Here is a 25,800-nt window from a genome sequence, read left to right on the forward strand (position 1 = left end):
ATGTCATCCCAGTTCTGGTGATTGGATGATACATATATAGCCATCATGTTGGTCAGCGTGCGGTTGGAGCGCTCGACAAGGCCATTCGTGTGGGGATGATATGGTGCTGATTGGAGGAACTGCGAAGTGCGGAGTCTAAGAAATTCTTCCACGGCGTCGGCGACGAACTGGCAACCGTGGTCACTGATGATTACATGAGGCGGACCGTGGCGAAGAATTACGCAGCGTAACAAAAAGGCAGGGACGGAAGCAGCTGTGTAGGAAGATATAAGTATGTAAGTAAGTACGTTTATTTTCCGGGTTCAACTGGAGGGTTTTCTGGCAAAAAGCTGCATGAGCAGCTTGACTATGTTCAGAAAACCCCTGCGAGCAGTAGAACACGAGTGGTACAGAAATCGGACACACATACAATAATTACAGTCAATAAAGAGAAAACATTCACCAGTTAAACATAGAGTGTAACAATCTATTGCAAAAAATTTAAACAATAAAATTGAAAATAGAAACGCTCAAATGGCCATACAAATGTTCAGAATTAAATAGGAATAATCAAGAAAAACATAAAAGGCCTAAAATCACATTTCAACAAAATATTTCCGCAGCTAAGCTTAGGTATATCCATTGTGTTTTTATATGTCTTAAGAACATGGCGCAGGTTGTAGGACAGCCTTTGTAAGTTATAGTTAGTACTAAAACGTGGTATATTCCATGTATTAATAGTTCTTGTATGTATGTTAGCATGACGCATGTCCAAAGATGCCAGAGTCGAATAAAAATCGGCAATGGATGCCGTCGAAAAATACATTTTTTGTAACAACTGAAAGTGATACAAATGGTTGACCCGGACAATGTTATGTGCTTCAAAAGCATACTTGGAGGTAGTTGTATTATCAATATTGGCGATTATTCGAGCAATTTTCTTTTGCAGTACGAGAACCTTATTTATGTTAGTTTTGGTCATTGTGGCCCATACTAAATTGCAGTAGTTAAGATGAGAAAAAAAAGTGCGTAATAAACTTGTAATTTACATTTTCAAGGTAAAGTTTCACGACATCGCGATAGAACCCCGCATACGGAAGAGAGTTTCTTGCAGACAAAGTCAGTATGGGAATCCCAGTTTAAATAACAGGAAAAATGTACTCCAAGTATCTTGTGCACTTCAACTATTTCTATTTGGTGATCTTCAAAGTGAAGCATGCAATGCAGTACTATCGGCTTGTTTCTTGCGCGAAATATTATAGCCTTCGACTTTGTAGGATTAATTCTTAATTTATTCATCCTTGACCACCTAAACAATTTAATCAGTAGGTGATTACATTTCACCATTAAAAGGCTAGGGCCTGAAAGAAGTGTGCTATCATCCGCGTATATCACAAAATCAATGGAAGGATCTATGCTTAGAATATCATTTATGTACGTATTGAACCAAAGGGGTCCCAATATGCTCCCTTGTGGGACACCATATCTGATAGGCAAAAGGGATGAAAGTTCATTATCTAAAGACACCGACTGGCTTGTTTTGGAGATATCCTTCAAGCAATGTGAGTGGTCTACCACGGATTCCGTACTTATTAAGTTTGTTACCAAGAATTGGGTGATTTAAGCAGTCAAAAGCTTTACTAAAATCAAGGAGAAAACCCACCGTATACAAGTTCTTATTAATATTATGCAACATTATTTCCTTCATTGTTAATTACGCTGTTTCTGTAGATTCTGTAGATTGTTTCTGTAGGTGTTCCTGTTATATTCAAGCCAACTCAGCCTGACAGCAGCTTATGGAAACTAAACCCAAATCTTCTGGCTTCAGCGGTCGTGACAACAGCCCAAGAAAAGATACTCAGCCATCGTCTCAACAAGGATGGAAGCCTCTTGGTGACAGTGTCTACACTTCCCGCAGCCAATCGTCTCCTGACAGTGACAGTGACAGTGAATATCATTTATGTACGTATTGAACCAAAGGGGTCCCAATATGCTCCCTTGTGGGACACCACATCTGATAGGCAAAAGGGATGAAAGTTCATTATCTAAAGACACCGACTGGATTGTTTTGGAGATATCCTTCAAGCAATGTGAGTGGTCTACCCCGGATTCCGTACATATTAAGTTTGTTACCAAGAATTGGGTGATTTAAGCAGTCGAAAGCTTTACTAAAATCAAGGAGAAAACCCACCGTATACAAGTTCTTATTAATATTATACAACATTATTTCCTTCATTGTTTATTACGCTGTTTCTGTAGATTCTGTAGATTGTTTCTGTAGGTGTTCCTGTTTTATTCAAGCCAACTCAGCCTGACAGCAGCTTATGGAAAGTAAACCCAAATCTTCTGGCTTCAGCGGTCGTGACAACAGCCCAAGAAAAGATACTCAGCCATCGTCTCAACAAGGATGGAAGCCTCTTGGTGACAGTGTCTACGCTTCCCGCAGCCAATCGTCCCCTGACAGTGACAGTGACAGTGAATATCATTTATGTACGTATTGAACCAAATGGGTCCCAATATGCTCCCTTGTGGGACACCACATTTGATAGGCAAAAGGGATGAAAGTTCATTATCTAAAGACACCGACTGGATTGTTTCGGAGATATCCTTCAAGCAATGTGAGTGGTCTACCCCGGATTCCGTACATATTAAGTTTGTTACCAAGAATTGGGTGATTTAAGCAGTCGAAAGCTTTACTAAAATCAAGGAGAAAACCCACCGTATACAAGTTCTTATTAATATTATACAACATTATTTCCTTCATTGTTTATTACGCTGTTTCTGTAGATTCTGTAGATTGTTTCTGTAGGTGTTCCTGTTATATTCAAACCAACTCAGCCTGACAGCAGCTTATGGAAAGTAAACCCAAATCTTCTGGCTTCAGCGGTCGTGACAACAGCCCAAGAAAAGATACTCAACCATCGTCTCAACAAGGATGGAAGCCTCTTGGTGACAGTGTCTACACTTCCCGCAGCCAATCGTCTCCTGACAGTGACAGATCTCTCGGGTATTCCTGTAGAAGCTCGAGTTCCATACTCCTACTCTGTCACGTACGGGAGGATACAGGACGTTCCTGTCGAGTACTCAGATGACGACCTCAAGGAGTATTTGAGCGAACAAGGAGTCATATCTGCTAAAAGGCAAGTTTTCTACGTCCCTAACGAAGATGGTGCAGTAACGGAAATCCGAAGACGCTCGGTCATCCTGGAATTCTCTAAGGACGCCCCTTTACCAAACCGAGTGTCGCTTGGATTCTGCAGTTATCCCGTGACGGAATACATGGGGTCTGCTACTCAATGTTTCAGATGTCAAAAACACGGACATATAGCGAAATATTGTAAAGGCCCCATCCGCTGCAAGATATGCGCTGGTCCACATACGCATAAGGAGTGTACGTCACGTTCCCAGCCTCGGTGTGCAAACTGTGGAGCTGAGCATGCTGCGTCATACGGAGGGTGTCCTAAAAAGAAATCAGCCACTCTTGCACGGACGATGGAGCAAATCCAAGGAAAAGTACGGAAACGACGAGAACCACCACCGAATCCGGATGTGATGTATACATCTACAAACCAAAATAAACACGACATGGTGCAGCGCAGCGACACGGCTTTGAAAAAGTCCTACGCCTCAGTCGTGAAAGAAAACCAGCAAAGGCCTTCAACTGCAACGAATCTATCAAAGCCCTCAAGTGATATAACCTCAAGCCTACAACAGCAACAAGTGTCCTCAAGGTCGCAGCAGAAGAACAGGAAGAACCAAGAAAGGTTTTTAGATGGTAGCACTGCAAATGAGATATCAAGTACGCTGATTCCCATGATGTTCGCCGCAATCAAGGCTATTCTCCATGCCAGCCCATCGTTTAAGAGCATCCCTGAAGTAGAGGCCGTCCTGGCTTTGGAACCGCTAGTGTCGTCTTCTTTCTCGGCGCAAAGCCGTGATTCTTCGCAGTAGCAACGATGGCTTCGCCAACAATCGTCTCACAAGCAGTGTCCACCAACAAACACTTCCGCACATGTACTATATTCCAGTGGAACGCTCGCGGATTGCGCTCGAAGTTAGCAGACTTTAAGCATCTTACGCGAGTGTACCGATTCCCTTTTTTAGTCATTTCCGAGTCTCGCGTCGACGAGCACTGTAGGATAAAGGGGTATTATTTTCATCATTCAAGGCGACAAAATGGAATTAGCCGACTGCTCGTTGGATGTCGCAACGACATACCTGCCTCTGCGATTGACGTAACACCACATGACAGGAACGAATATATTTGCGCAACCACAGTGATTGCATCCAAAGTGTTTACCCTGATCGGCGTCTACTTGAAACCAGGACCACCTTTCGACGTGACCAGATTGGAAAACTTGTTGACAAACACTCAGTCTCCACATATTATTTGTGGCGATTTCAACGCACATAACGAGATCTGGGGCACTTCACATACATGTGCTCGGGGTGCCAAGCTGGCGAAGCTTTTTGCAAAATACAATATAGAGCCCTTGAACGATGGCAGCATAACATACCTGAAAAATCCGACGACTGTTAGCTGCATTGACATCACATTCGTATCAAGTCAAGTGGCCCCTATGTTCGGATGGTGTACAGATTTCGAGACTCGAGGTAGTGATCACTACCCGATCCTAATCTCTGCCCTTCATTTTCGGACGTCGCCCAGAAAAGTGAAACTGAAGTCGGTAGACTGGGAAGCTTACACAGCAGCCGTAGACAAAGGCATCACAGCCTCGACTACGAATACAGAAATAATACCGACAATTGCTCACTGCCTCAAACAAAGTACCCGCTCTGCCACTAAGCATTGTAATGTACCAACAAACGACGAGGAATTTGAAAGGTTATGTGCAATTCGAAGGCGTGCCGAAAGGAAGGCTCTACGTACTAAGAATATCGAAGACCTCAGAACTTGTCGACGGGCACAAAGACATATACGACGTTACCTCACCAAGCTGGACCGAAAAAGGTGGAGAGACTTTTGTGGGACACTGGACATACGACAACCGCTGAGCAAAATCTGGCGAGTCGTCAGAGGCATTCGCAAAGAGCCGCAACAGCTTTATCCTTTTATCGCCCTCTCATTACATGAGCGCTCATCCCTGAAAGAGGTGGCAGAGGAGTACTGCAGGCTCCTTTCCAACGGGGCACAACATTTGCGGCAAATTGCAAGTCGTCAGCCTAGTCCACCTCGAGCTACCCTTCCTGACTTCGAATTACCATTCACCATCGAAGAGCTCACGGCAGCAATCAGCGACGTCAACAAGCGATCATCACCTGGCCATGACTGCGTGAGTTATGAAGCACTCGCAAATCTATGTCACACATCTCGCCTACGCCTTCTGGAGTACTACAACGCCTCATGGATAACTGGGGGGGTTCCTACGGAATGGAAGCTTGCGAAAGTCATTCCTATATTGAAACCATCGAAGCAGCCAACAAATTACGCCTCCTTCAGACCCATATCTCTGCTTAGCTGCGTAGGGAAGCTATTCGAAAAAATGATCTACAAACGACTAAATTGGTTCCTGGAAACTGCAAAAGTTTACCCGGAGGAAATGAATGGCTTTCGGCAAAATAGATCCGCAATTGATAATGTCATTGCCTTGGTCTCATCAATTGAAGAGGAATTGGTCTCTGGCAACATACCTACTGCATTATTTTTAGACATTAAGGCAGCATATGATTCGGTCTATCATACAGCAATACTTGACGCTTTGGAAACCCTTGGTCTTGGAGGACGGCTCTACACATGGATTGCAGACTATCTTCAAGGACGCCAACTTTTCATGTGTACCCCGGATGGCCCCACGGCGCTTTATGCCGTCGAGAAGGGAGTGCCACAAGGAGCTGTGTTAAGCCCGGTATTATTTAATTTAGTCCTCATCCATCTGAAAAGAAACCTGCCCCCTGGCGTCAAAATCACACTGCATGCGGACGACATCTGCATTTGGAGTGCGGCGCGTTCCCGCAGTACCACCCAACAACGCCTCCAGAGAGCGCTAGCAAATATATCGGCCTACCTAAATCCAAGGGGTCTGAAATTGTCCCCCGACAAAAGCGTTGCCATGGCTTTCACGCGGAGATGTATGGAAAAATACCCACTAGTGTTGGGTGGTCGCGCCCTTCCATACGTCAAGACGCAAAGGTTTCTTGAAGTGACGATCGACAGGAACCTCACATGGTCGCCCCAAGTGAAAAAACTGAGTGAGAAGATTTCCTCGGCGTCGCACGTATTCCGATTTCTAGCCGGATCACAGTGGGGCAGCACCTGTCGATCAATGGTGCTCCTCCATAAGGCCTACGTCGATGGAACACTACGTTATTACCTCCCGATCCTGCACAAGATATCTCCCACAAGCAAGAGAAAACTCGAGGCAGCACGAAACAACTGCCTTCGAGTATGTCTTGGCCTTCCCAAGGGGTCGTCCCGCTCAGGGACTGTAGCAGAAGCTGGATGCCTGCCTCTGGAAGTGCTATGTTCGCAGGAGACACTTCGGATACACCTCCGCCACGTCATTCATACGAAGACTCACTTTTTAAAGGATATTTCCAGAACCCGTGCTACATCTAGCTTTGGGCAGGCCGTCGGAAGCATATCTATTTCGATTCCTGCTCAGGCGTCACAAATTATGCCGCGAAACATTTCACCATGGACACTGTCCCCACTGGAAATCGTGCCATACATACCTGGAATCAGTGCGAAAAAGAAAATGCCTCAAGCAGCGACTTACCAGATAGCTTTAGAATATATGCACAAAGAATACGCAGCCGCAACGCACATTTTCACAGATGGCTCTACAACTCCACATCGTTCATCATGCGGACTTTTTGTTCCCTCTACAGGACAAGGATTCTCGTTTCGTCTTGAGCGAGCGCCATCATCTACTTCAGCGGAGCTATATGGCATTAAGGAGGCCCTTGTGTATATACTTCGACTGCAGCCGCCAAAGACATGGGTGATATTCACAGACTCAAAAGCAGCCCTACAAAGTATGTGGAACAGGCACATGCGTTGCAATAATCAACCAGCAGCATTTGACATTGCTTATCTTCACCACAGGGCTAAGAGTGCTGGGCATTGCATAAAGTTCCAGTGGATACCTGGCCATGCCGGCATTTCGGGAAATGAAAGAGCGGACGAAGCTGCCAGAAATGGACTCCAATACCGCCAGTTCAGAAGAACATATTTTACAAAAGCCGACGCTTCAACCATGGCAAAAAGATATGCCTATCAAGAAAAAGACCGCATCTTGAATCTGCCGCTTCACCAAGACAACTTCCTACGTTACATTGACCCAGAAATGAGACCGAAAATTTCACGACCACTTCCTCGACACTTAGAGACATTGTACCATCGTCTTCGACTGAACGTGGCATATACGAACAATTATCTGTACCGCATAGGACTTACCACTAACCCATACTGTGATAACTGTCGCAACTTAGAGAAAATTGAGCACATATTACTAGAATGCCCCGCGTACCGCGACGAGAGACAATTTTTTGAGCACCAAATGGACATGATTCGCCACGAACCGTTAACGTTACCGAGTATCTTAGGTCCAATGCCCGGCCCTTCAAAACAGCGACTGGTTTTGGATTCATTGTTCAAATACCTGACAGAAATTGGCCAAATAGGAAAACTTTAAAAATTGCATCCTTCCTATACAAAAGCCTACATTTACCCGCCATGTCACGTGTAAAAATTAGTATCAGGTCCACTAGGACATTTCATATTTATTTTTATCCTTTTTTTCTCCCACTCTTTTCTGGAATCCTTTAATCCCATTCCCCATCCCTATACAGAGTAACATGCCAGTGGTTATATACGCGCGGGAAAAATTCTCTGTTCTTCTAATAAAGAGCCCCCCCTCTCTCTCTCCCCTGTTCTGAAACCAAATTGTGACTCAGATATTACCTTATGTTTGTCAAAAAACTTACTTATTCTTGAAGAAATGACTTTTTCCAGACCTTTGGAAAACACAGGGAGTACTGAAACCGGTCTATAATTTGTTTGTATGTTTTGGTCGCCCCCTTTAAAAATGACAAATACTTTTGCAGCTTTCATTGCGTTGGGAAAAACCCCGCACTCAAATGCAAGATTGTAGATGTGTGAAATGAAGGGACAAATTATGGGTAACATATTTCAATGGTTTCATCTGCATACTGTTGAAATCTAAGGCTTCGCTTTTACTAATTCCCATGTACACGTTATAAATTTCATTTGCATCAGTAGGCTCGAAAAATATAGTGTCACTAAGCTGACTAGGATAAGTGGTGATTGTAATGTCGCTGAGGTCTTGAGATGAAATGTTATTAAGAAAATGTTTGTTAATGTATTCTGCAAATGCCCTCCCTTTTATTTCGTTGCCATTTACTGGCATAGACTTTGTGACAGTTATTCGCATGGCGACCTAGGACATGGTTTGAAGCTTTCCAGGCAATATCTCGTCTCCTTGAACTGACGTTACAAAAGAGCTCCTGATAATATGATGTCTTCGCTTTCCGTAGCTCACAGTTTAATCTGTTTCTGAACTTTTTAACGCGAAGGAGTGTATCCTCTGCACGTGTTCGAAGGAACGTTTGACAGAGACGATTTTTGTCCTTTATCATTTTGAAAAGTTCTTTTGTTAACCATGGTTTTTCTTATCTTTTTCGTATTTTTCGTGTACGTTTCGAGTAGAAAGTGCTTGGAATAGAAACGAAGGAAATGGCGAAGAAAAAAGATCGTACGCATCATTGACATCAGTTTTCTGCAGCGCACAGGACCAGTCAAAGTTCATAATGTCGTGCTTAAAGGCTTCCAAAGAGGCATCAGTTATGCGCTGCACAGTAATAGATTCTTTAACTAACAATATTTCGCTTAGCATGATCATGCCGAAAAATGACGAACACCGGACAGTGATCGCTCACATCAGAAGCGATTGTACCAGCAGAGAGCACACTCGTTTCAATGTTCGTAATTATTAGATCTAGTGCCGACGCACAGTAGTGCATGTGACACGTGTTGCTGTTTCTATTAAGTTTACAAAACCACAGGAGAGAATCTTCATGCTGAAATCATGTGCAGTAGCGTTATGGTCTAGAATATTAATATTAAAATCACCACTGCACAAAAACGAACATTTGTTTAGTGACGGATATTCTAGAATCTGGTCAAAATAACCCGTAAATTTTTTCATGTTACCATTTGGGGGGTGGTATACCACTGAAATGATTTGATTTCGATTTTTTATTGTTAGAACTTCATAATCACCGGTAACGTCACTAAGGTTAGGCAGAATGTGGCACCTTTTGCACGCGAGATTATAGATAGCGACACCACCACCACGTTTGTTAGACCTGTTAAGGAAGAACACTTCGTAACCAGGAAGCTGTAGCATCTTACTATCAGATTTACACCACGTTTCAGTGAGTTTATGCTCAATGAAAAGTGGTATCAATCTGCGACGTTGGCACAGCTCGTTGGTATCAACGAGCTGCGATGTTGGCACTTGTCGCAGCTCGACACGTATTGTTTATTAGACTGTCGCATCTCAGGCCAGTAAAACCGCTCCTGTATTCCATGTGAGGCGCGAATGAATCCAAGATGACCGAACGTCATATCATCATACCCCATGACACGGAGAACGTCATAATGCAGGCTTTCGGGAACAAACAGTAAATACCGCGCGCCACTTGCTGAGTAATTTGTCTTGTATAACAGTCCTCGGCGAAGACAAAAGCGACCAGTGGCCTTGGGACTGCAGACATCGGCGAACAGCGGTTCGAAACATAAGTCATTGCGCTGTTCCTGCTGAAAAATTGTGGCGTCAGGAAACGTGGGAGAAACACCAGCAAAGCAGGTGTCGATATTGTCCGCGTTATCCGCCGTTGTGGACAGAGAAAGCGAGAAAGGCGTTCAGCGTCGGAATGACGTCGTCCACTATTGTACGACACAATGAAGTCAAATTTTTGCAGTCGTAAAGCCCAGCGTGATAAATAACCGGAGCGGCCACGGAGGGCAACAAACCAATATTAGGAATGATGGTCGGTTACAATGGTGAATAGGCACCTGTAGAGGTAGCAACGAAACTTCTGAGCAGCAAATACAGCCGCGAAGCATTCTTGCTCTGTCACAATGTAGTTTAGTTCAGCTTTGCTGGGAGAACGGGCTGCATTAGTAACCACATACTCTTCATTATTATGGCGCTGCACAAGCACTCCGCCCCTTGCACCACAAAACTCCACACATCATCATTATCACAAGCGCTCCGCCTGTGCCGATTCCGCTGGCGTCACTGCGCACTTCAGGAGCAGCAGATGGATCGAAGTGACGAAGAATGGGTTCTTATGCGAGCAGAAACTTGAGTTGAGAAAATACCGCGTCGCATTCAGGTGCCCACTCGTATGGACTGTCTTTTTTCAAGAGACTTGTCAATGAATAAGCAATGTCCGCCAGTCTGGGCACAAACCGCCGAAAGTAGAAGTATAATCCCAGGAAGCTGCTGAGTTCTTTTAGTATCTGAGCTGGCTTAAAGACACTGACTGCATCTATTTTCCGGGTGTCTAGCCTGACACCGTCTTCGTCAACCAGGTGACCAATGACTAATGCTTGTTGTTCGCCAAACCGGCACTTCTTTGAATTCAAAACCAAGTCGGCCTTTTCGACAGTCTAAAACGAGTCGTAAACAGGCGTTATACTTGCCGAAAGTACGTTCAAAAATGACAATGTCATCTAGATAGCACAAGGATACCTCCCACTCCAGACCGCGAAGAATCGAGTCCGCAAATCTTTCGAAAGTAGCGGGAGCATTGCAAATCTGAAACGGCAAAACATTAAATTGATACAGTCGATCGGGCGTCATGAATGCAGTCTGCTCCTTGTCAGCCGGGTGCATGGGGGTTTGCCAACACCCCGATTGTAGATCTAGTGAAGAAAAGTAGGAAGCCGAATGCAGGCAGTCAATGATATGGTCTATCCAAGGCAACGAATATACATCTTTTTTTGTGAGGGTGTTTAATCGTCTGTACTGAACTCAATACCTCCAAGAACCGTCTTTCTTCCTAACTAAAATGACAGGTGCTGCCCAAGGGCTGCACGATTCTTCTGTAACGCCCTTCTGCAGTATATCCTGAACTTGCTCGGCTATAACCTTCCGCTGCGATGACGACGCTCGGTAAGGTTTTTTCTAGACTGGATGAGCCGAGCTTGTATCGATGCTGTGCTGAGCTCGAGGACAGGGTAAAGGTGCTCGCTTCTCCTTTTCGCAGAAGTCAAACACAGAAGCATGTCTTTTCAATAGCTCGACCAATTTTTTTACGTCGTGTGACCGTAGGGTCTTACTAACCATGCTAAGAATTTGTGGCTTGTAGGAGCAACTGCCTTCGCAAAGGGTCAAGCGTTTTTCACCTCTTTCGTCGTTAAAGCAGCGATAGAATTTCCGATGGCATCATCAAAGACAGGTGGCTTAATTCCTCGAGCAAGTATAACACGCACTCGCCAACAGCTAAGTGCCCACAATAACGTGGCTCAGTTGTTAATCGACACAATACAGCGAAGTACTAAGATGCCTTTCTTAGCACGCTGACCAGCCAGAGGTTGAACGACGGCGTCAAAAGGGAGATACGGCACAGGCGGAAGCGAACACGGCAACTGACCACATGGACCATCGCGGCACTGTCCGTTCTTCAAAAACAGCCAGTGCGTCTCCCGCGGCCGGCAGCTCGTCGCAGAGGTCAGGAGCAATTACACTGCTGACTGAAAGTTCATCGGTGCCACAGTCGACGGAAGCACCACACTCTTGGAGAAAGTCAATACCGAGAACAACTTCGCGTGTACACGGCTGGAGAACTAGGAATTCAGTTGGGAACACCTTTCTGGCCAACAAGACGTTAACGATGCAAATTCCGAGAGGATGAACTATTTCCCTGCCGACACCACAAAATCTTGTAGATTCCTGCCAAGAAAACATAACTTTGCTGCCAATGCGATCTTTGAAGGAACGGCTCACAACAGAAATGGTAGTACTAGTGTCCACTACAGCCATTGCACATATTCTATGTATTACGACATGTGTTTTGTCGCTCCCTTTCACCATCGCGGTGTAGGGGAGCGGTGCAGTTGCGTGGACGGCGGTGTCAAACTACGGTCAGAAGCGGGAGAACTATTGCGCCGACTAGCTTATCGTGAGGAGCTCCTGGAATAGATAGACCTGGGATCTTTGCGGTGACCACTGCCAGCGCGAGGAAACGTTGATGGCAGACCGTAGCGCGATGCTTCCCTGCGCCGATGACAGAACCGAGCTATGTGGGCAGTAGCACCATAAAAATAACACACAGTATGTTGACGATATGCATTGTACTCCTGAAAAGCATTGGGGCGGCACTGGGGAGCAAACGCATCTTCACACGGCTCCTTGTGTGTAACGGCCTGCTGACGAGGATAGCTGAAGCGGAATTGGTACCTCGACTCTGGGTAGTGATTGCGCTGCGGCCAAGGTGGCGAGTGAGGCCTGCAGGTGTCCTCGACGCCAGTTGCAACGATAAAAACATGATGAGAGGGGCCCCGGATTGACGCAGCATCATCAGGTGTCGAATGCACTTGTCGGGCGAGCTCTTCATGTGCAATATATCGCGTTGTAGACGCGAGATCAAAGGACGCGTAGTCGTCAACACTTGTAATGGTTGTTACATTCGGCAACGGTCCAAATTTAGGCGTGAACGCCGCATCTTCAGGGTCTCGAATGTACGACAATGCTGCATGACGGCAGCTACTGTACCAAGGTTTTCTTTGCCGATGAGGAAATGGTATACATCCTCGGCAATTCCTTTCAAGAAGTGGCCGACCTTATCTTCCTCTGATAGGCGAGGTTTGACGGCCTTGCAGAGCTTCAATATGCCCTCAATATACGTCGTGCACATCTCGCCTGGGACTGGAACTCTTTGCAGCAGCATTTGTTCCGATTGCTTCCTTTTCGCGACTGAGTCCCCAAAACAAGCCTTTATTTCGGACACGAACCGATTCCACGTCCTGAAGGTGTCCTGATGGTTGTGAAACCACAGAAGCGCCGTGTCCGTTAAGAAAAACACGACGCTGAAAAGCAGAGTTACCGCATCAAAATGGTAATACTTGTTCACCCGTTTGTAGTGTGTGAGCCGCTCATCCACGTCCTCGCCAGATTTGCGTCCGAATGTGCGAGGCTCTATCAGGTACTGACAGCCGCAGCTGAGGCAGGCACCGAAGGGGCCGCTGTAACCAGTGCAGGGGCTTCAGCTGCAGGAGCTGGCACATTCCGCGTTCCGTCTTCACCGCGAGACACCTCGACTAACAGCGGCAACGGGGGTAGGCGAGGAAGGCGCCGGCTTCGGCGTAGCTCAGGTGGTTGCAGAACCGTGCTCCTTGGTTCAGTACCCAGCACCTCCACGACAAAACCGTTACAGACGAGGCATGTTTATTTACAGATGACAGATTAGATGGATGAGTCCAGGAAAAACAGCCCAGCATCGGTTTCGTACTGCTCTCTGCACCAAAAAAATCCGTCGTCCTCTTCTCCCTTTTGCCTCAACCAAGGCGTTACAATATATGTATATATACAGGTTGTCCCACATAACTTGAGCCAAAGTTTTAAAAATGAAAGGCACTCCGGACGTGAGCTGAACCCAATGCATAATGTTGGCACTGGCCTAGAGTTATTCAGGCTATTTTTTATTTTCCCCTCAATTAACAGATTAGTTATGTTTAATTAATCAACTCTTTAAGTATTGGCTGCAGACCTCAAGTTTGATACGCAGAGTTCTATAGCACCTTGAGAAACCTCTGAATAAGTTGTGTCCTACACGATATGCCTCACGTAGTGCTTTTTTCAGCGTTCCAATGAAAGCCCACGAAATATGAAAAAATACCACGTGAGGGGCGCTTGCGCCTTGTGATTGTGCTGCTTTCAAGCGTGCGATGGATACACAAGGTCGGGCTGCAACGACACTGTCCCGCGACAGGGCATTTGCACCGTCATGCGATAAGAGCCGCATGCCCAGATACCTACACCAACCATAACGCCCTGCTGGTGTGCTGGTGCATGAGAAGACGACGTGAAGTGCTTGTTTCCCCGTTACGATATAGCGCCGACCTCTTTAAGCCTATAGCTCTACAACCTATAACCAGTGACCCTTCTGCTAGGCGAACACCCCCGTTGCATTTTAACCAATTTCCCTACTTTTTGGGGTAGTTTTCAAGCACAGTGGCCGCGCTCGGCGTAGTGGCGCAGTTAGCAAAAGGTTGCTAGGCTGTGTGCCGCAGTTAGTTTCCCGTGTACTGAATCTTACTGGGAGAAGTTAGTGACGCACTCTCTGACCCCCAAAATTATTGCAATTCATTTCGTAACTTTTTGGGATACTTTTGTGGCATGCTCGCCGCACCTGGGGTTGTGAAGCTGTTAGCAAAAAGCAAGCCGGCCGTGGTGAGTTTGTTTTGCGAGTACTGAATTTTAGTGGGGCAAGTTTGTGACGCTTTTTATCGCCCTACAACAACACATACCTTATTTCGGTACTCACGCTTGTTGAAAACGCGACGAGCGATTGCCGATAGTGATAACACGGGAATGTGTTGCTTGCGCCGGCAGGACGCGTAAAACAGCGAGGAGCTCAAGAACTTGACATTTGTCTTCTGAGAGAATGAAAACAGGCTTTGCATCCACGAATCTGTCTCGAGTGTGACTAGAAGGCATTCTGCGATCGTGTAACATGGTCTGGCTAAGAGCCTGTGTTGTAGCCACCTCTGTGTACTTTGCATACCATCGCGTCGACTGAGGCCAAGTTGTTTTGGGAATGCGCAGTCACTAGTGTAGTTCTGCTCTTAAACTGCAGGAAATAATGCATGGGACGGGAGGGATGCTTGAAAATCGGACGTTTTCTTCAGATTTTATGGCATTGTTTGGGAGGAGTCTATTTGCTACGAAATGTATGTAAAAGTGAATTTATTTGTAATGCCGCTCATTCACCACTTAAGCACGTTTCGCCTCTACACGCAATATTCCTGTTCGGTCAATATACCAAAATGATGCATGCTTGTAATTTACTTTCTTTCAGCTGATGGCATCCTGTGGAGCTTCGTACGGCAACGACTGCTGCTTACCTGGTGCCACAACTTTGGGTGACTGCAGAAGAAGCCCGGAACGAGCATTTATATAGGGAAAAAAAAACATTTCACCATTTCAGAAGACGTCTTGCGTTTTCTTTATGGAATTGCACGTGACACAGATTCGGTGGAGGCTTGTAAAGATCCTTCGCAATCAATTTTAGTAACTAATAAAACGATTCCCCGCCAACGCCGCGCGTGGTTCAGCAGTAGATGTGAAAAAAACAAAAAAAACATGCCGCGCCGATCATCGGAGCCGGCTTGGCGTGTACCACCTGGCGTTCAAAACGCGCTCGCTAGAACCGAAACCGGAAGACGTTATTACCATCCGCTTAGTGTGCTACAGTCAATTCGGCCGCTGGGCTCTCTGGGAGTGTCCGCTTTTCTTGAAATTTTTCTCTTCGGCTCGGTTTACCATTCGACTTTCCAGCTTTGTTGTCTTTCGTGGATTCTGTATTGGGACACTTGCACATAGATATATACATCGCCATGGTGAATTTCATTTACCAATCGCATCGATTTCTCTTCTAATACTGCATTTGTTTCGTTGCTCGTCGTTGCTATGCAGATATTTTATTACTTATTAAAATATATTAAATTATATTTCTACTGTACTTGTCTTTAATTTATTTCCTGTTATCGCAAATATACATTTTACATTTAATTATTTTAATACATTTATGAAGTCTATCTAACTCTTGGCACATCTTCATGAGGGAGTAGGTGCGACAGTTTCAGTGGTTCTCGTTGTCATCAGTAAATATGGGAACTGCAACATTTAAAAGCCAAGACGGCGTGGATTTATTATCAGAATTGTGATTGCTCTTTGGGATGCATCTATGTTTTTTTTTTATGACGTACTTGTAATCTAATTGTGTCTTGTTTTTGTTTTTAATTCTCTCTTTTTCTACGATTGTTCACTCCAATCGATAGGGCAAGAAAATGTGTAAGAGTTACTGCGCATAACACCGCGCTAACTGTTACGTCAATTCCTCGCTAATTATGAGTGAAGCTATATATATTTGCTTTCCCTCTACTACATGGCATGGCGGTGCACAAACAACCCGCAGACACCACAAGTACAGCAACCTTCAGAAGGCCAGTGAGAGGCATTGCTGATCGGTGACAACCCTCGAGGCCTGCCGAGCACCAGGCTGTCGGCAGGGCGACAAGATTTCCTGGAATAAGGAGGGCACTCACGAAAAGCAACACATGCCTGGCCGTGAGCTATAAAGTTTATTCCATTCATAAATTTGAAGAGCTGGTCGCACCTTTCAGCGAAAGAATTCTGCCATGCGAGGGTGTTGAAATACAAAACCACGCTAAGAGGGGCAAAGTGCGAGTACAACCAGTTATTCGGAATTCTGCATGGTTCTAATCGCTTCGGCTCGAATGTCCTGCCATAGGTTCATGAAGGAGGACGCCTTCTCAGCCTCCAGAATCCGATTCTCCATCAACCGGAGCAGATCGGGTGTGTAGTAATCTTTCCAGCCTCCTACTTTGCCGCTCCTCACGTACGAGTACTTGTTCTCGTCTCCTTCATAGCCTTCTTTGCAGGTGGCTTTCTTCAGCGAGAGCATCTCTTCCCACTGGGGGTTAGCCTTACCGCTCCAGTCAATCACCACTACGCCTCGCATATAATCGGGCTGCGATCTTTCCAGCACTTTTTGGAGCGACACTTCGTCCTTTTCCAGAGCCAGGCCATACTTCTCTCCCAGGAAATACGCCAGCCTCAGCACGACCTCGCGCGTGTTCTTCTTGAGTTCCTCGTAAGTCGTGAAGAACACGTTCGGCTGTTCTCTAAGAGCATATGCCGCCGCTACGTGTTCGAAATAGTCGCCGTAGCCGAAGTTGCCACTCACGAAACTTTGGACTAGATCTGCAAAGGTTCCGTCTTGGAATTCGAAGTAGCTAATGTTGGTCATCATGTTGTAAAAGGAGACGCAGACATCCTATGGATTGCGGGCGATGTAGACGTACTTCCCTTCTTCGGTCATAGATCGCTTATCTAACGCCAGGTGTGTAGCGAAGGTTCTCAGCGGTAGAGACGAGGTCCAGTCCTTGATGTCCATGTACTCCAGGAAGCGCCATTCTTTGGCGAACTCCTCGTACGAGGTGATCGGTTGTCCCTCCCTGAGTATGAGGTGCGTGATGTACATCAACCAATGTGTTCCACTCTTCGGGAACGTTGTTTGCACGACGTCTCCGTTCTGCGCTCTGAACTTGAGATTTTCTCTTAGCCTGTCTGGATTGATGCAAATACATCTTGGAACTCCGTCGATTATTTGATGGGCTGGCCTTCGCCTTTGCATCGTCGCCAGGTGCCTCTGAAAGTCGCAGTAGAAAGTTATGAGCGTCTCGTCAATCATCTTTATTCTGCCATTGTGACAGTATAATTTTTTTAATAGACACTGAAGAGAAAGAATAAATCTTGCTAGACTGATAAAAATTCTTTCACAGCTCGATTTTCTTCAATTTCGCATCAATACGTTGATTATTTGTAGAAAGAAACGATGGACAAAATTCAATTATTCGAATTTCGGGCTCTTATCACAGCGCCGGCACGACGCACAAATTTACAAATTTCGAATTCTTTCTAATAGAATTGGCATTCTTGTGCTACTTCACGCAGTGTTGGATACGTCAGCATATGGCTATCTAGATGTTTTTTTCCGGAGATCACCAATGAAGAACGGAGCCTTTAGAATTTCTCCTGTGTGGACCAGAACTGAACCAAAGTCACACGGGTGACTACAAGCAAAGGAGGCGAATGCACTTGCAAGCTGCCCCACGAATCCATTGGGTGTGTGCCACTCGTTAATGATCGTCTTTCACTCGTATACTTTAACGAGTGTCGCCATGATTGAAGTGCATATGTGCCATTCTTCAATGAACCTCTTTCAGGCCAACTTCGGTCGCTCGGTGTGCGGCCAGCGAGGGAACTACGACGAATCTCAGAGGGCACGCGCGAAATTTTTGTCAACGCTGCTAGACGGCGCAGCGTGTCCAGAGAAAAGCACAAGAGAGAGCCCCGCTGCAGTAGACGCCTCATGAAAGACGCGTTTCGGGGTCGGTAATACATTGTATCCTAGCATTGCTTCATTTTTAATCATGTTTGCGCTGTTTCGAACTCACTAAGTATCCTGTGGGGTGAAGAGTAGTTTTTCGCGGTGTTGTAGAAGGGTAATTTACGAATACAGCTGCAATATCTTTTTTCACTTGAGGTTCGCTTTAACTGACGTATATCTCCTAATCCTAGCTTAGAAGAAAAGATAAAGTGAACAAGAGTAGAATATTTATAATGAAGCATTGAATATTTTTGTGAAGATACAGAAGCTTGGTACATACTAAAGGAGTCACATGAAGTTGGAAGTTTACGCGTATCATATGCAGCGTACGCTCAGCACATTATGTGTGATAGGCTGTACACATGCTGGAACGCTAATTTATTGCGAAAGCACATAAATATCACTAACGTGGAAAGGTAATCAGGGCACTCACTTGAGATAAAGAAAAAGAAAATCACAAGAAAGAACAACGCATGATTACCACATGAATGGAAGATCGCCAGAAGCAAGTGGCAGAGTATGCGATCTCGTACAACATAAGACCAATTGCGTTAAGGTCAAATATAGTGATACTTGCTGAAACGGTGCTTCATGGGCATATAATATAGTTTATTAATGAAAATGAGTTGTTGAGTCGCTTTCAAATTGTATTTAGATGTGGTTTTTCAATATGACACGTGCACGTAAACCTTGAAATTCGCATTAAAGGGAAGCTGAAAGCTTTTCCAGAAAAAATGAGTGAAGAGCAGTACGCCGTGGTTTTCAACCCTCTGAATTCGAATATCGCATCGAAATTGAACGAAAGAAAGCGCAAACATAATTTATTTCGACGAAAAGTGCAGCAGCAGACACGCCCAGCTCGCGCGCCTCGTTTCCGCCTGTGATTGGTCGGGCGCCTTGTGACGTCAACAATGGTGTTCGTCCCAACCGACTGCTGCCGCTACACACGAAGCACGGTGCAAAGTATTTTGGTGTTGCTTTGCTGAGACGGTCATGGAAATTTTCGAGAGCTTGCGTTTCTCTGAGGAGTTCGGCGTTAAGTCCGAACTCTACGAGAGCGATCTTGCGCGCGACGGTGACGGGCGACGGCTTTGAGCGATAAAACGGGCCGTCGCTAGAACAAATTGCTCGTTGTTGTCGCTCGATCGCTCGCTTCTAGAAATCTAGAACTCGTCGCTCGTCGCCCAGAAATGCTATGAGCGACTAGCCAATTGTGCGAAGCCGAAACTGGATGTACATAACTCAAATGCTACTGTTTGTCGCACGGAACGATCAAACTATTGAATTTTACACGTGCAAGAATAAGAACCTAGTGCAAGACCTTCAGAAATATTTTATGCTCCTTCTTCAGTAAAATATATCAACTTAGATTGATAAAGCATGCGTCACGCTAGTTTCGGCGCGTATATTGCTGCCCTCATACCGGGAATTCGTCACTCAAAGCCATCGCTCGCGTGGAGTTTGGCTTGCAGACGATGCGTGAACGCGACAGCCATCGCCTCGCTTGCAGCGCTGTCGCTGTCGCGTGCAAGATCACTTGTAGGGGTTTATACTTGTACATACCACCCGTACGTACATACTTGTACATACTACATGTACGAGCCGATTGCGAAGAGCCGGCCTCTCCAAGAAGCAAAAAATGCTGGTGTAAGCACTGCTTTCCACGCGAACGAAGGCGAAGTATTAGCATCTCCTTGTGTTGGAAATGTTCTCTGGCGAGTATGTTTTTTGCTAAGCTGCATTCAGCGTTCCAGTGAGTACGTTTCCGGGCAAACAACTGTAGTGTTATTTTCCTGCACGCCTCCTCGTAGAACGTAAGCGGTGATGCGATCTTCAGCATTTGTGCGCTGCCTCAAAGCTGTCGGCAATATACACAGAAGGTCTAAACGCGGGAAAAGTTTACCGGCTGTTGCAGCACGTGTAGCATAGAACCTTGATCAGCGCGCCATCCGCACGCTACTCGTAACGGGCGAATTCGGTCGGCTACGTGAGATGGTCGGTTTCTTAGGTGTGCGAGAGAAGGGGGAGCGCAGCGTCTTGGTGTGGGCAGGCTTTCCAACACAAGCAAACTTTCCGCTTGCACTGCGTTATGGTAGCTGCATGCAGGCTGTTTCACAACACACGTGCGAATAGAAAATTTGCGGTGCTTGGCGATGAAACCTGTGTCAAGGGTGGGCGATAAACATGCACCTTCCGTTCAGCGTGCTAACAATTTTTTTTAGGAGAAACCAAAGCACGCATTATTGATAAACTCCGGTAGTAATCGTCACGGAAGTGGTTAGAGCACAACACTGTTGTTCTTGAGCGCTTGAAGTTGTTTCGCTTCACAGCAGTCTCCCACTTAGCTGAAAGCTTCTTGTCTTGCAGGAACTAATGGAACATCGGAACATCATCGTGACCGCTGGTGTTCGTGCAAGCGTAGGCTGCACAGAACGCCGGCATGATCGGCCTACAAGTTCAATTGATGCTGCGCACGTCAACTACCACTCCTATATACACAAATAAAGGAATGTAGGGTCGAGCGAAGCAGATTAGGACGGCACGCACGCAGAAATAAGCCCGGTCAGGCACGGTCGCGGAGACTGAGAAGGAGCGGAACACCAGTGTTGACGTCACTAAGCCGCGGTTTCCAGTCTCCGCTCTCATCGTCAGCGTCAGCAGCAGCGCGCGGCGCTCGACGGGGGCGGGCGGAGCTACAGCGCAATTTTAACCGACGATTGTGTCGCTTCTAAGTGAAAAATCACCTCCAAAATTTTACCTTCATGGTTTATAAAGTTCCCGCATCCGTATATGAGCGTCTTATTGAATTCGACAGACTCTTCAGCTTCCCTTTCACGTCGCCCGGCACTATTATCTGCATAGTTTTCATCTCGATTGTGTACACATGTTTACCCTTTTCACTTGCAGTGTATAGTTTACTAAATACAAATTCCTTTCTGTCGGTTTCTCGCAGCTAATACACGTACCCTGCCTTGTGTTCTAATTGAATGTTTATGTATATATGACTTACTTATACTTCTTCGTATTGATGTTAAGATTGTGAATTATTAACTAGCATGGATCCCAACTAGCCTTGAGCTAGGGATCCAGATGTCCTGTACAACATTTCCTGTGTAATTTCCATTTTGAATAAACTTCAATTCAATTCAATTCAATTCAATTCAAATACCAGAACGCGGCTTTAGTTACCTTAGACATATCTAAAGCGTATGACTGTACTGAACCGACATTTTTAATAACTCGGTTACACGGCCACGGCTTTCCAGGTTATATTGTAGAATTGGCGAATAAATTTTGGAGAGAGAGGACATTCTATTGTTTTCCAAGTGGCTTTTCTGCTCGTAAACACCAGCAAACAAGATGTGTGCATCTGGGATTGGTACTTGGACCGATATTGTTTAATATTTTACTGAGCACAATACCCGTTGAGCCAGGGAAGTACATAGGGTCCTGCTGACGACATTCCTTTTTTTTTATATGGCTTGTGACATTTGCTCCCTTTACCAAATTTTGCTGTCATATTTAAGCAAACTGGAAGGCTGGCTGGAAGCTTACACCTGAATGCAAATGCTATCCTGAATGCTAATAAGTGTGCTATTCTTTTTTTATATCAAAGACCGAGTACACATATCGTTTAACAATGATCAAGAAGATGTCTCGCACGAAGAGTCACTCAAGTACCTTGAAGTTATTTATAACGGATCTCTTAAGTGGTGGTCGGATGCTCAATATATTGCGACAAAAGAGTTTGTGCAATGGACATTTCGCGCAAGTTGAGCAGTGGAAGTTTGGGTTTGCGAAGATGACTTTTGGTGGTATAAAAATGTACGTTCGTCCAAATATTAGAATTTGGGAGTGTTTTATTCTCAGGTGTGCCCCATAGAAGCTTCGGACACTAGTTGTATTAAAATGAAAGGCACTACGTTTGTGCTTAGGACTTCCAAAACACTTTACAATGGATGTAATTTACCTGGAAGCGAGGATCCCCACCGATTTATGCCGATTTCACCTTCTGGCCGTTGAGATTTTCTTAAGGCTATATGAATCACCATTAGGCTGTCCTCAAATAATTTTTCTCCCATCTGCCTCTTTTTTTTCTCGTTCATTGGGCCCAGGTTTAAGACACCGCATATTAAATTTGTGCAAACAGTACTTGAGCCCCTAGCTGTACATATTCGCGATATGCTTCCCAGCAGTAGGCACCCAAATTCCCGGTAAAGTACATTCGATGATATTTTTCCAAACCACGCAGATGTACTAGCTTACGTCATCCGAAACGGCATATTACAGGACCATCTGAACAAAATAGCAACAAACGTGATCATTGGGAGAGATGCATCGCAGTGCGAAGAAAAAGCTGGCACTGGAATATTTTGCTTTTCCCTCGACTGCTCTTTTTCATTAAGGTTGCCTGATTTCGTGCCTATTTTTCTGGCTGAGCTTGTAGCAGTAATTCTAGCTTCACGGAAATTAGACCAAACGACTACAACAGCTGCTACTCTTACTAACTCATTTATTGCCTGTGTTCTATTACCGCATCTAGTAATTTGCCCATGATAAAGCTCTTTCACTTGTTAGTTCCTAGCGACCCCTGTAATGTGTCAATTTGACTCGTGTACCCCGCCATAGTGTTTTTGTTTACGAAACTGCCAATCCACTGGTAAATAAAAAAAAATCTTTTAGTTAGGAGTTCTTCTAGTTGGTGCGTCATAGGTTTTTACCTTGCTGTGCAATACGCATAGTAGCATATCAGGTATTGCTGAAAGGCTAAAGTAATACAAGAGTTGGTTTTTATTAGGCATGGCGAAACACTACGGGATATTTGTGGCTTCACGAAAACGGAGGGTAATGCGGACACTAAGGACACCATGTATGTCGGTGCTATAAATAGATAGATTGCTGTGACTTGTAATTACATCTGGAACACAATCAATATAAATTTTTAGCGCATTGCTCGCGGCTAACATGAGTGACAGAAGTGTTTCATTGAGTAATGTGAACATCTTATGTTTACCCATTGGTGGTAGGTTGGCGCGAGACAACCGACGAAGGACCAGGGCTGGGTGCTGGCTATATCACGGTACGAACAAAACATTGGAGCCATTTTTCTTGCAACGCTATAGCTAAGGTACCATTAAATATATGCTAGAATTGGTCAAACACTGTTTTGCGCATATCCGGTAAAAATTTCCAATCAAGAATTTCAGGAAATAAAGGAAGAGATCAAGTCTGTTAAGTCAGGCATTGTTTAGAGATCTGTAAGTAATAATTTGTCTTCAAGGCTGAAATGCAGGAGAGGGGAACAAAGATACTTTCTTACATAGACGGGGAAAAGACTTATCGAATATTTCTGCCTTTCGAAAAATTCCATAAGGGGATGTGCTGGGACAGTCACCAGTTGGGAGAAATATCTCGTCAGCGCAAGAGACATTTGCGATGAAGAGAATCTTTTTTGCCGTTCCGCTATAGCGAAATATGCAATCAAAATAAGATCTTAAACCCACCGTAGTTTACTAAACATTCTTAATACTCTGCTAAAAAGTGGTACGTGACCCTAATCCTTGATTTAGGTGTCTCTTAGTGGCACTCGCGAGCGAATGTCCTTCCCTTGGCGCGATATGCGGGCGAGGAACGAGGGAGGGCAAGGAGGACACAGCGCGCGCCATCTGGCGGGGCGTCGCCCCCTAGCGAGCGGCGCAAGAAGTGCGTCTTACGCGCCCTCTCCGCTGCTGACGTCATAGAATGTAACTGGCGCACGCGCGCAGCGGTTGCGAGCTAGTGAGCGAGCTAGCAGGAGGAAGCCCGGGGAGAAGCGAGACAGGAGGAAGTGACGTCACATCTGCACGGCTAGGCACATTTTCAGTCTACGCCAGGTAACTGTTTTCCATTAATTAGCCGGTTCAATATCATGCCTCCTTCTCGCGTGTGGGGCCATTAGTGACGTCATTAGTCACGCTCTCTGCTTCCGGCTTTCCAGGAATTTCGCCAAAGTCGTGCTCACGTGGCGGGTGTCCAAGGTCTACGATTCTAGGCATTGGTGTGCGGTAACCAGCGGTTTATAATTCATTTTGATTATCCCAGACACTCCAGTAACTCACCATGTAACTAACATTACGGTCTGACATCATATCTATAATGAAACCTATTCTTTTGTACTGCACTGCTTTGTATTTCAATTTATGGTTTATATAGAATTTCATCCCCGGCCGCCTCAGGACGTGAATCGGAAGTAATGCGTAAAAAACAAGAGCGTCACTCGATGCTCGTGGCAGTGAAAGAAGGTAAAACGTGATTCTGTTACACGCGTCTTGTTGTCATAAAATGCGCTAAATATCTTCTAGATGCAGCGAAAAATCCGTTGGAGTGGCAACAATAGAGCTTGGGCTTTCTCTAAATATCAAACAATGAATGATCTAACTCATAGCCGTGCACATGCAGCGTTGTCGGAGGGCATGTTGTCACATTGAAAGATTTCTCGGCTTACTGAAAACATGCTCCTTCTGCATGTAAATGAAAGAAGCATATAGGTAAAACCAAAATTGCGCTAGAATCACTGAGGGCTAACTGCAGCACGAAGTACTATTTATTATTGTTAGAAGCAAGAGCCACGGAAGTTCCCAACGGAGATCTTCAGCACAAATCTAAAGCAACACTGAGACACAGAGAAAGGGATAAAAAAATGCTCCATAAAAGAAAAGCGGAAGTAACTCCACAGAATATGCACTTATCTTAAGAGATCTGTTATCTAATTGGTAGTCTCATGGTAAAGCTTGGAACGACTGCTCACCTGTTCTTTGGGAGCGCGAGTTGACTGGACAAATGTGTGCTTTGGTCTTCGACTGTACTCGCACTGAAATGGCGGCATAGAGTCACTCTACCTAGACATTTCCAACAATTGACGTCATTCACGTGTGGCCTAGCTGGGAACTGGTGGTATACACGCAGACTTAGGTACTAAAGGCTGGCTTTTTCTGTCGCCGGAATCATCACAGTGACCGATCGCGACAGTTATCGCCAATCAGTACTTGAGCTCTCACCGCTTTTCTTCAAGCATTGAAAGATAGAATTCCTTATCACTATTGCAGAACAATTAACGCGACATTTCCTTTGTTGTGTAGTTGTGGCGCGAGAGTTATTGTGACAATGCAGCAGATAAAGGCATCGTGGTCGTTTTTTTGCTTCTTTTTTTGCAAAGAAACATATGGGCAGCTGGCGGAATTTGGTCTGTGGTATAAAGGTTATAAACAGGGATAACGTGCCTAAGAAAGGCTGGCCAACATTTAAATAGGAGGACGTATCTTCATGAAAGGCGGCCGCGTCATCCTCGGCAGACTAGTTTTAACGGGCTAGTACAGTGAAGTCACGTGCGGTCGTTCTCGGTGGCGGCTGGTAGGAAAGGGAGTGGCTAATTTTACAGAAAGTGAGTGCCGTCGTTTGGTACCTCCAGGCGTGCTTTCTAAGACGAGGGGACAAGAGCGGAAGAGGGGGAAGGCGGCAGAAAAAAAAATGTGGAGAACGCTTATGCTTCGCCTTTAAGAGTGGAATGTGACGTCACTGAAAAATTCCCGACTGGTTCTGACGACTGCGGGAAATTGAAGCTTATGTAGCCGTAATGTTTACCGGAAAACGTCG

At 45.4% G+C, this 25,800-nt stretch overlaps 1 protein-coding gene across 2 annotated transcripts in view; it reads right to left on the reverse strand.

Annotated features, from left to right (window-relative positions):
• LOC135903276 (sulfotransferase 1B1-like) overlaps nt 1-25,105 on the reverse strand; it is a 57,196-nt gene extending 32,091 nt beyond the window's left edge. Inside the window, exons 1-2 of one of the 2 annotated variants that reach the window (XR_010564776.1) lie at nt 24,956-25,105; nt 16,365-17,427 (exon numbers count right to left, since the gene is read on the reverse strand). Coding sequence is in view for 1 of the 2 variants with exons in the window: in XM_065433690.2 (XP_065289762.1) it covers nt 24,956-25,033 (78 nt within the window). In the remaining variant the exon portion in view is untranslated. Of the gene's footprint in view, nt 1-16,364; nt 17,428-24,955 lie in introns of those variants that run through there. The other variant, XM_065433690.2, reaches the window with a different exon arrangement.
• Between the last annotated feature and the right edge of the window lie 695 nt (nt 25,106-25,800).

This window comes from Dermacentor albipictus, chromosome 2 (assembly GCF_038994185.2).
Source record: "Dermacentor albipictus isolate Rhodes 1998 colony chromosome 2, USDA_Dalb.pri_finalv2, whole genome shotgun sequence".
NCBI lineage: Eukaryota > Metazoa > Arthropoda > Arachnida > Ixodida > Ixodidae > Dermacentor > Dermacentor albipictus.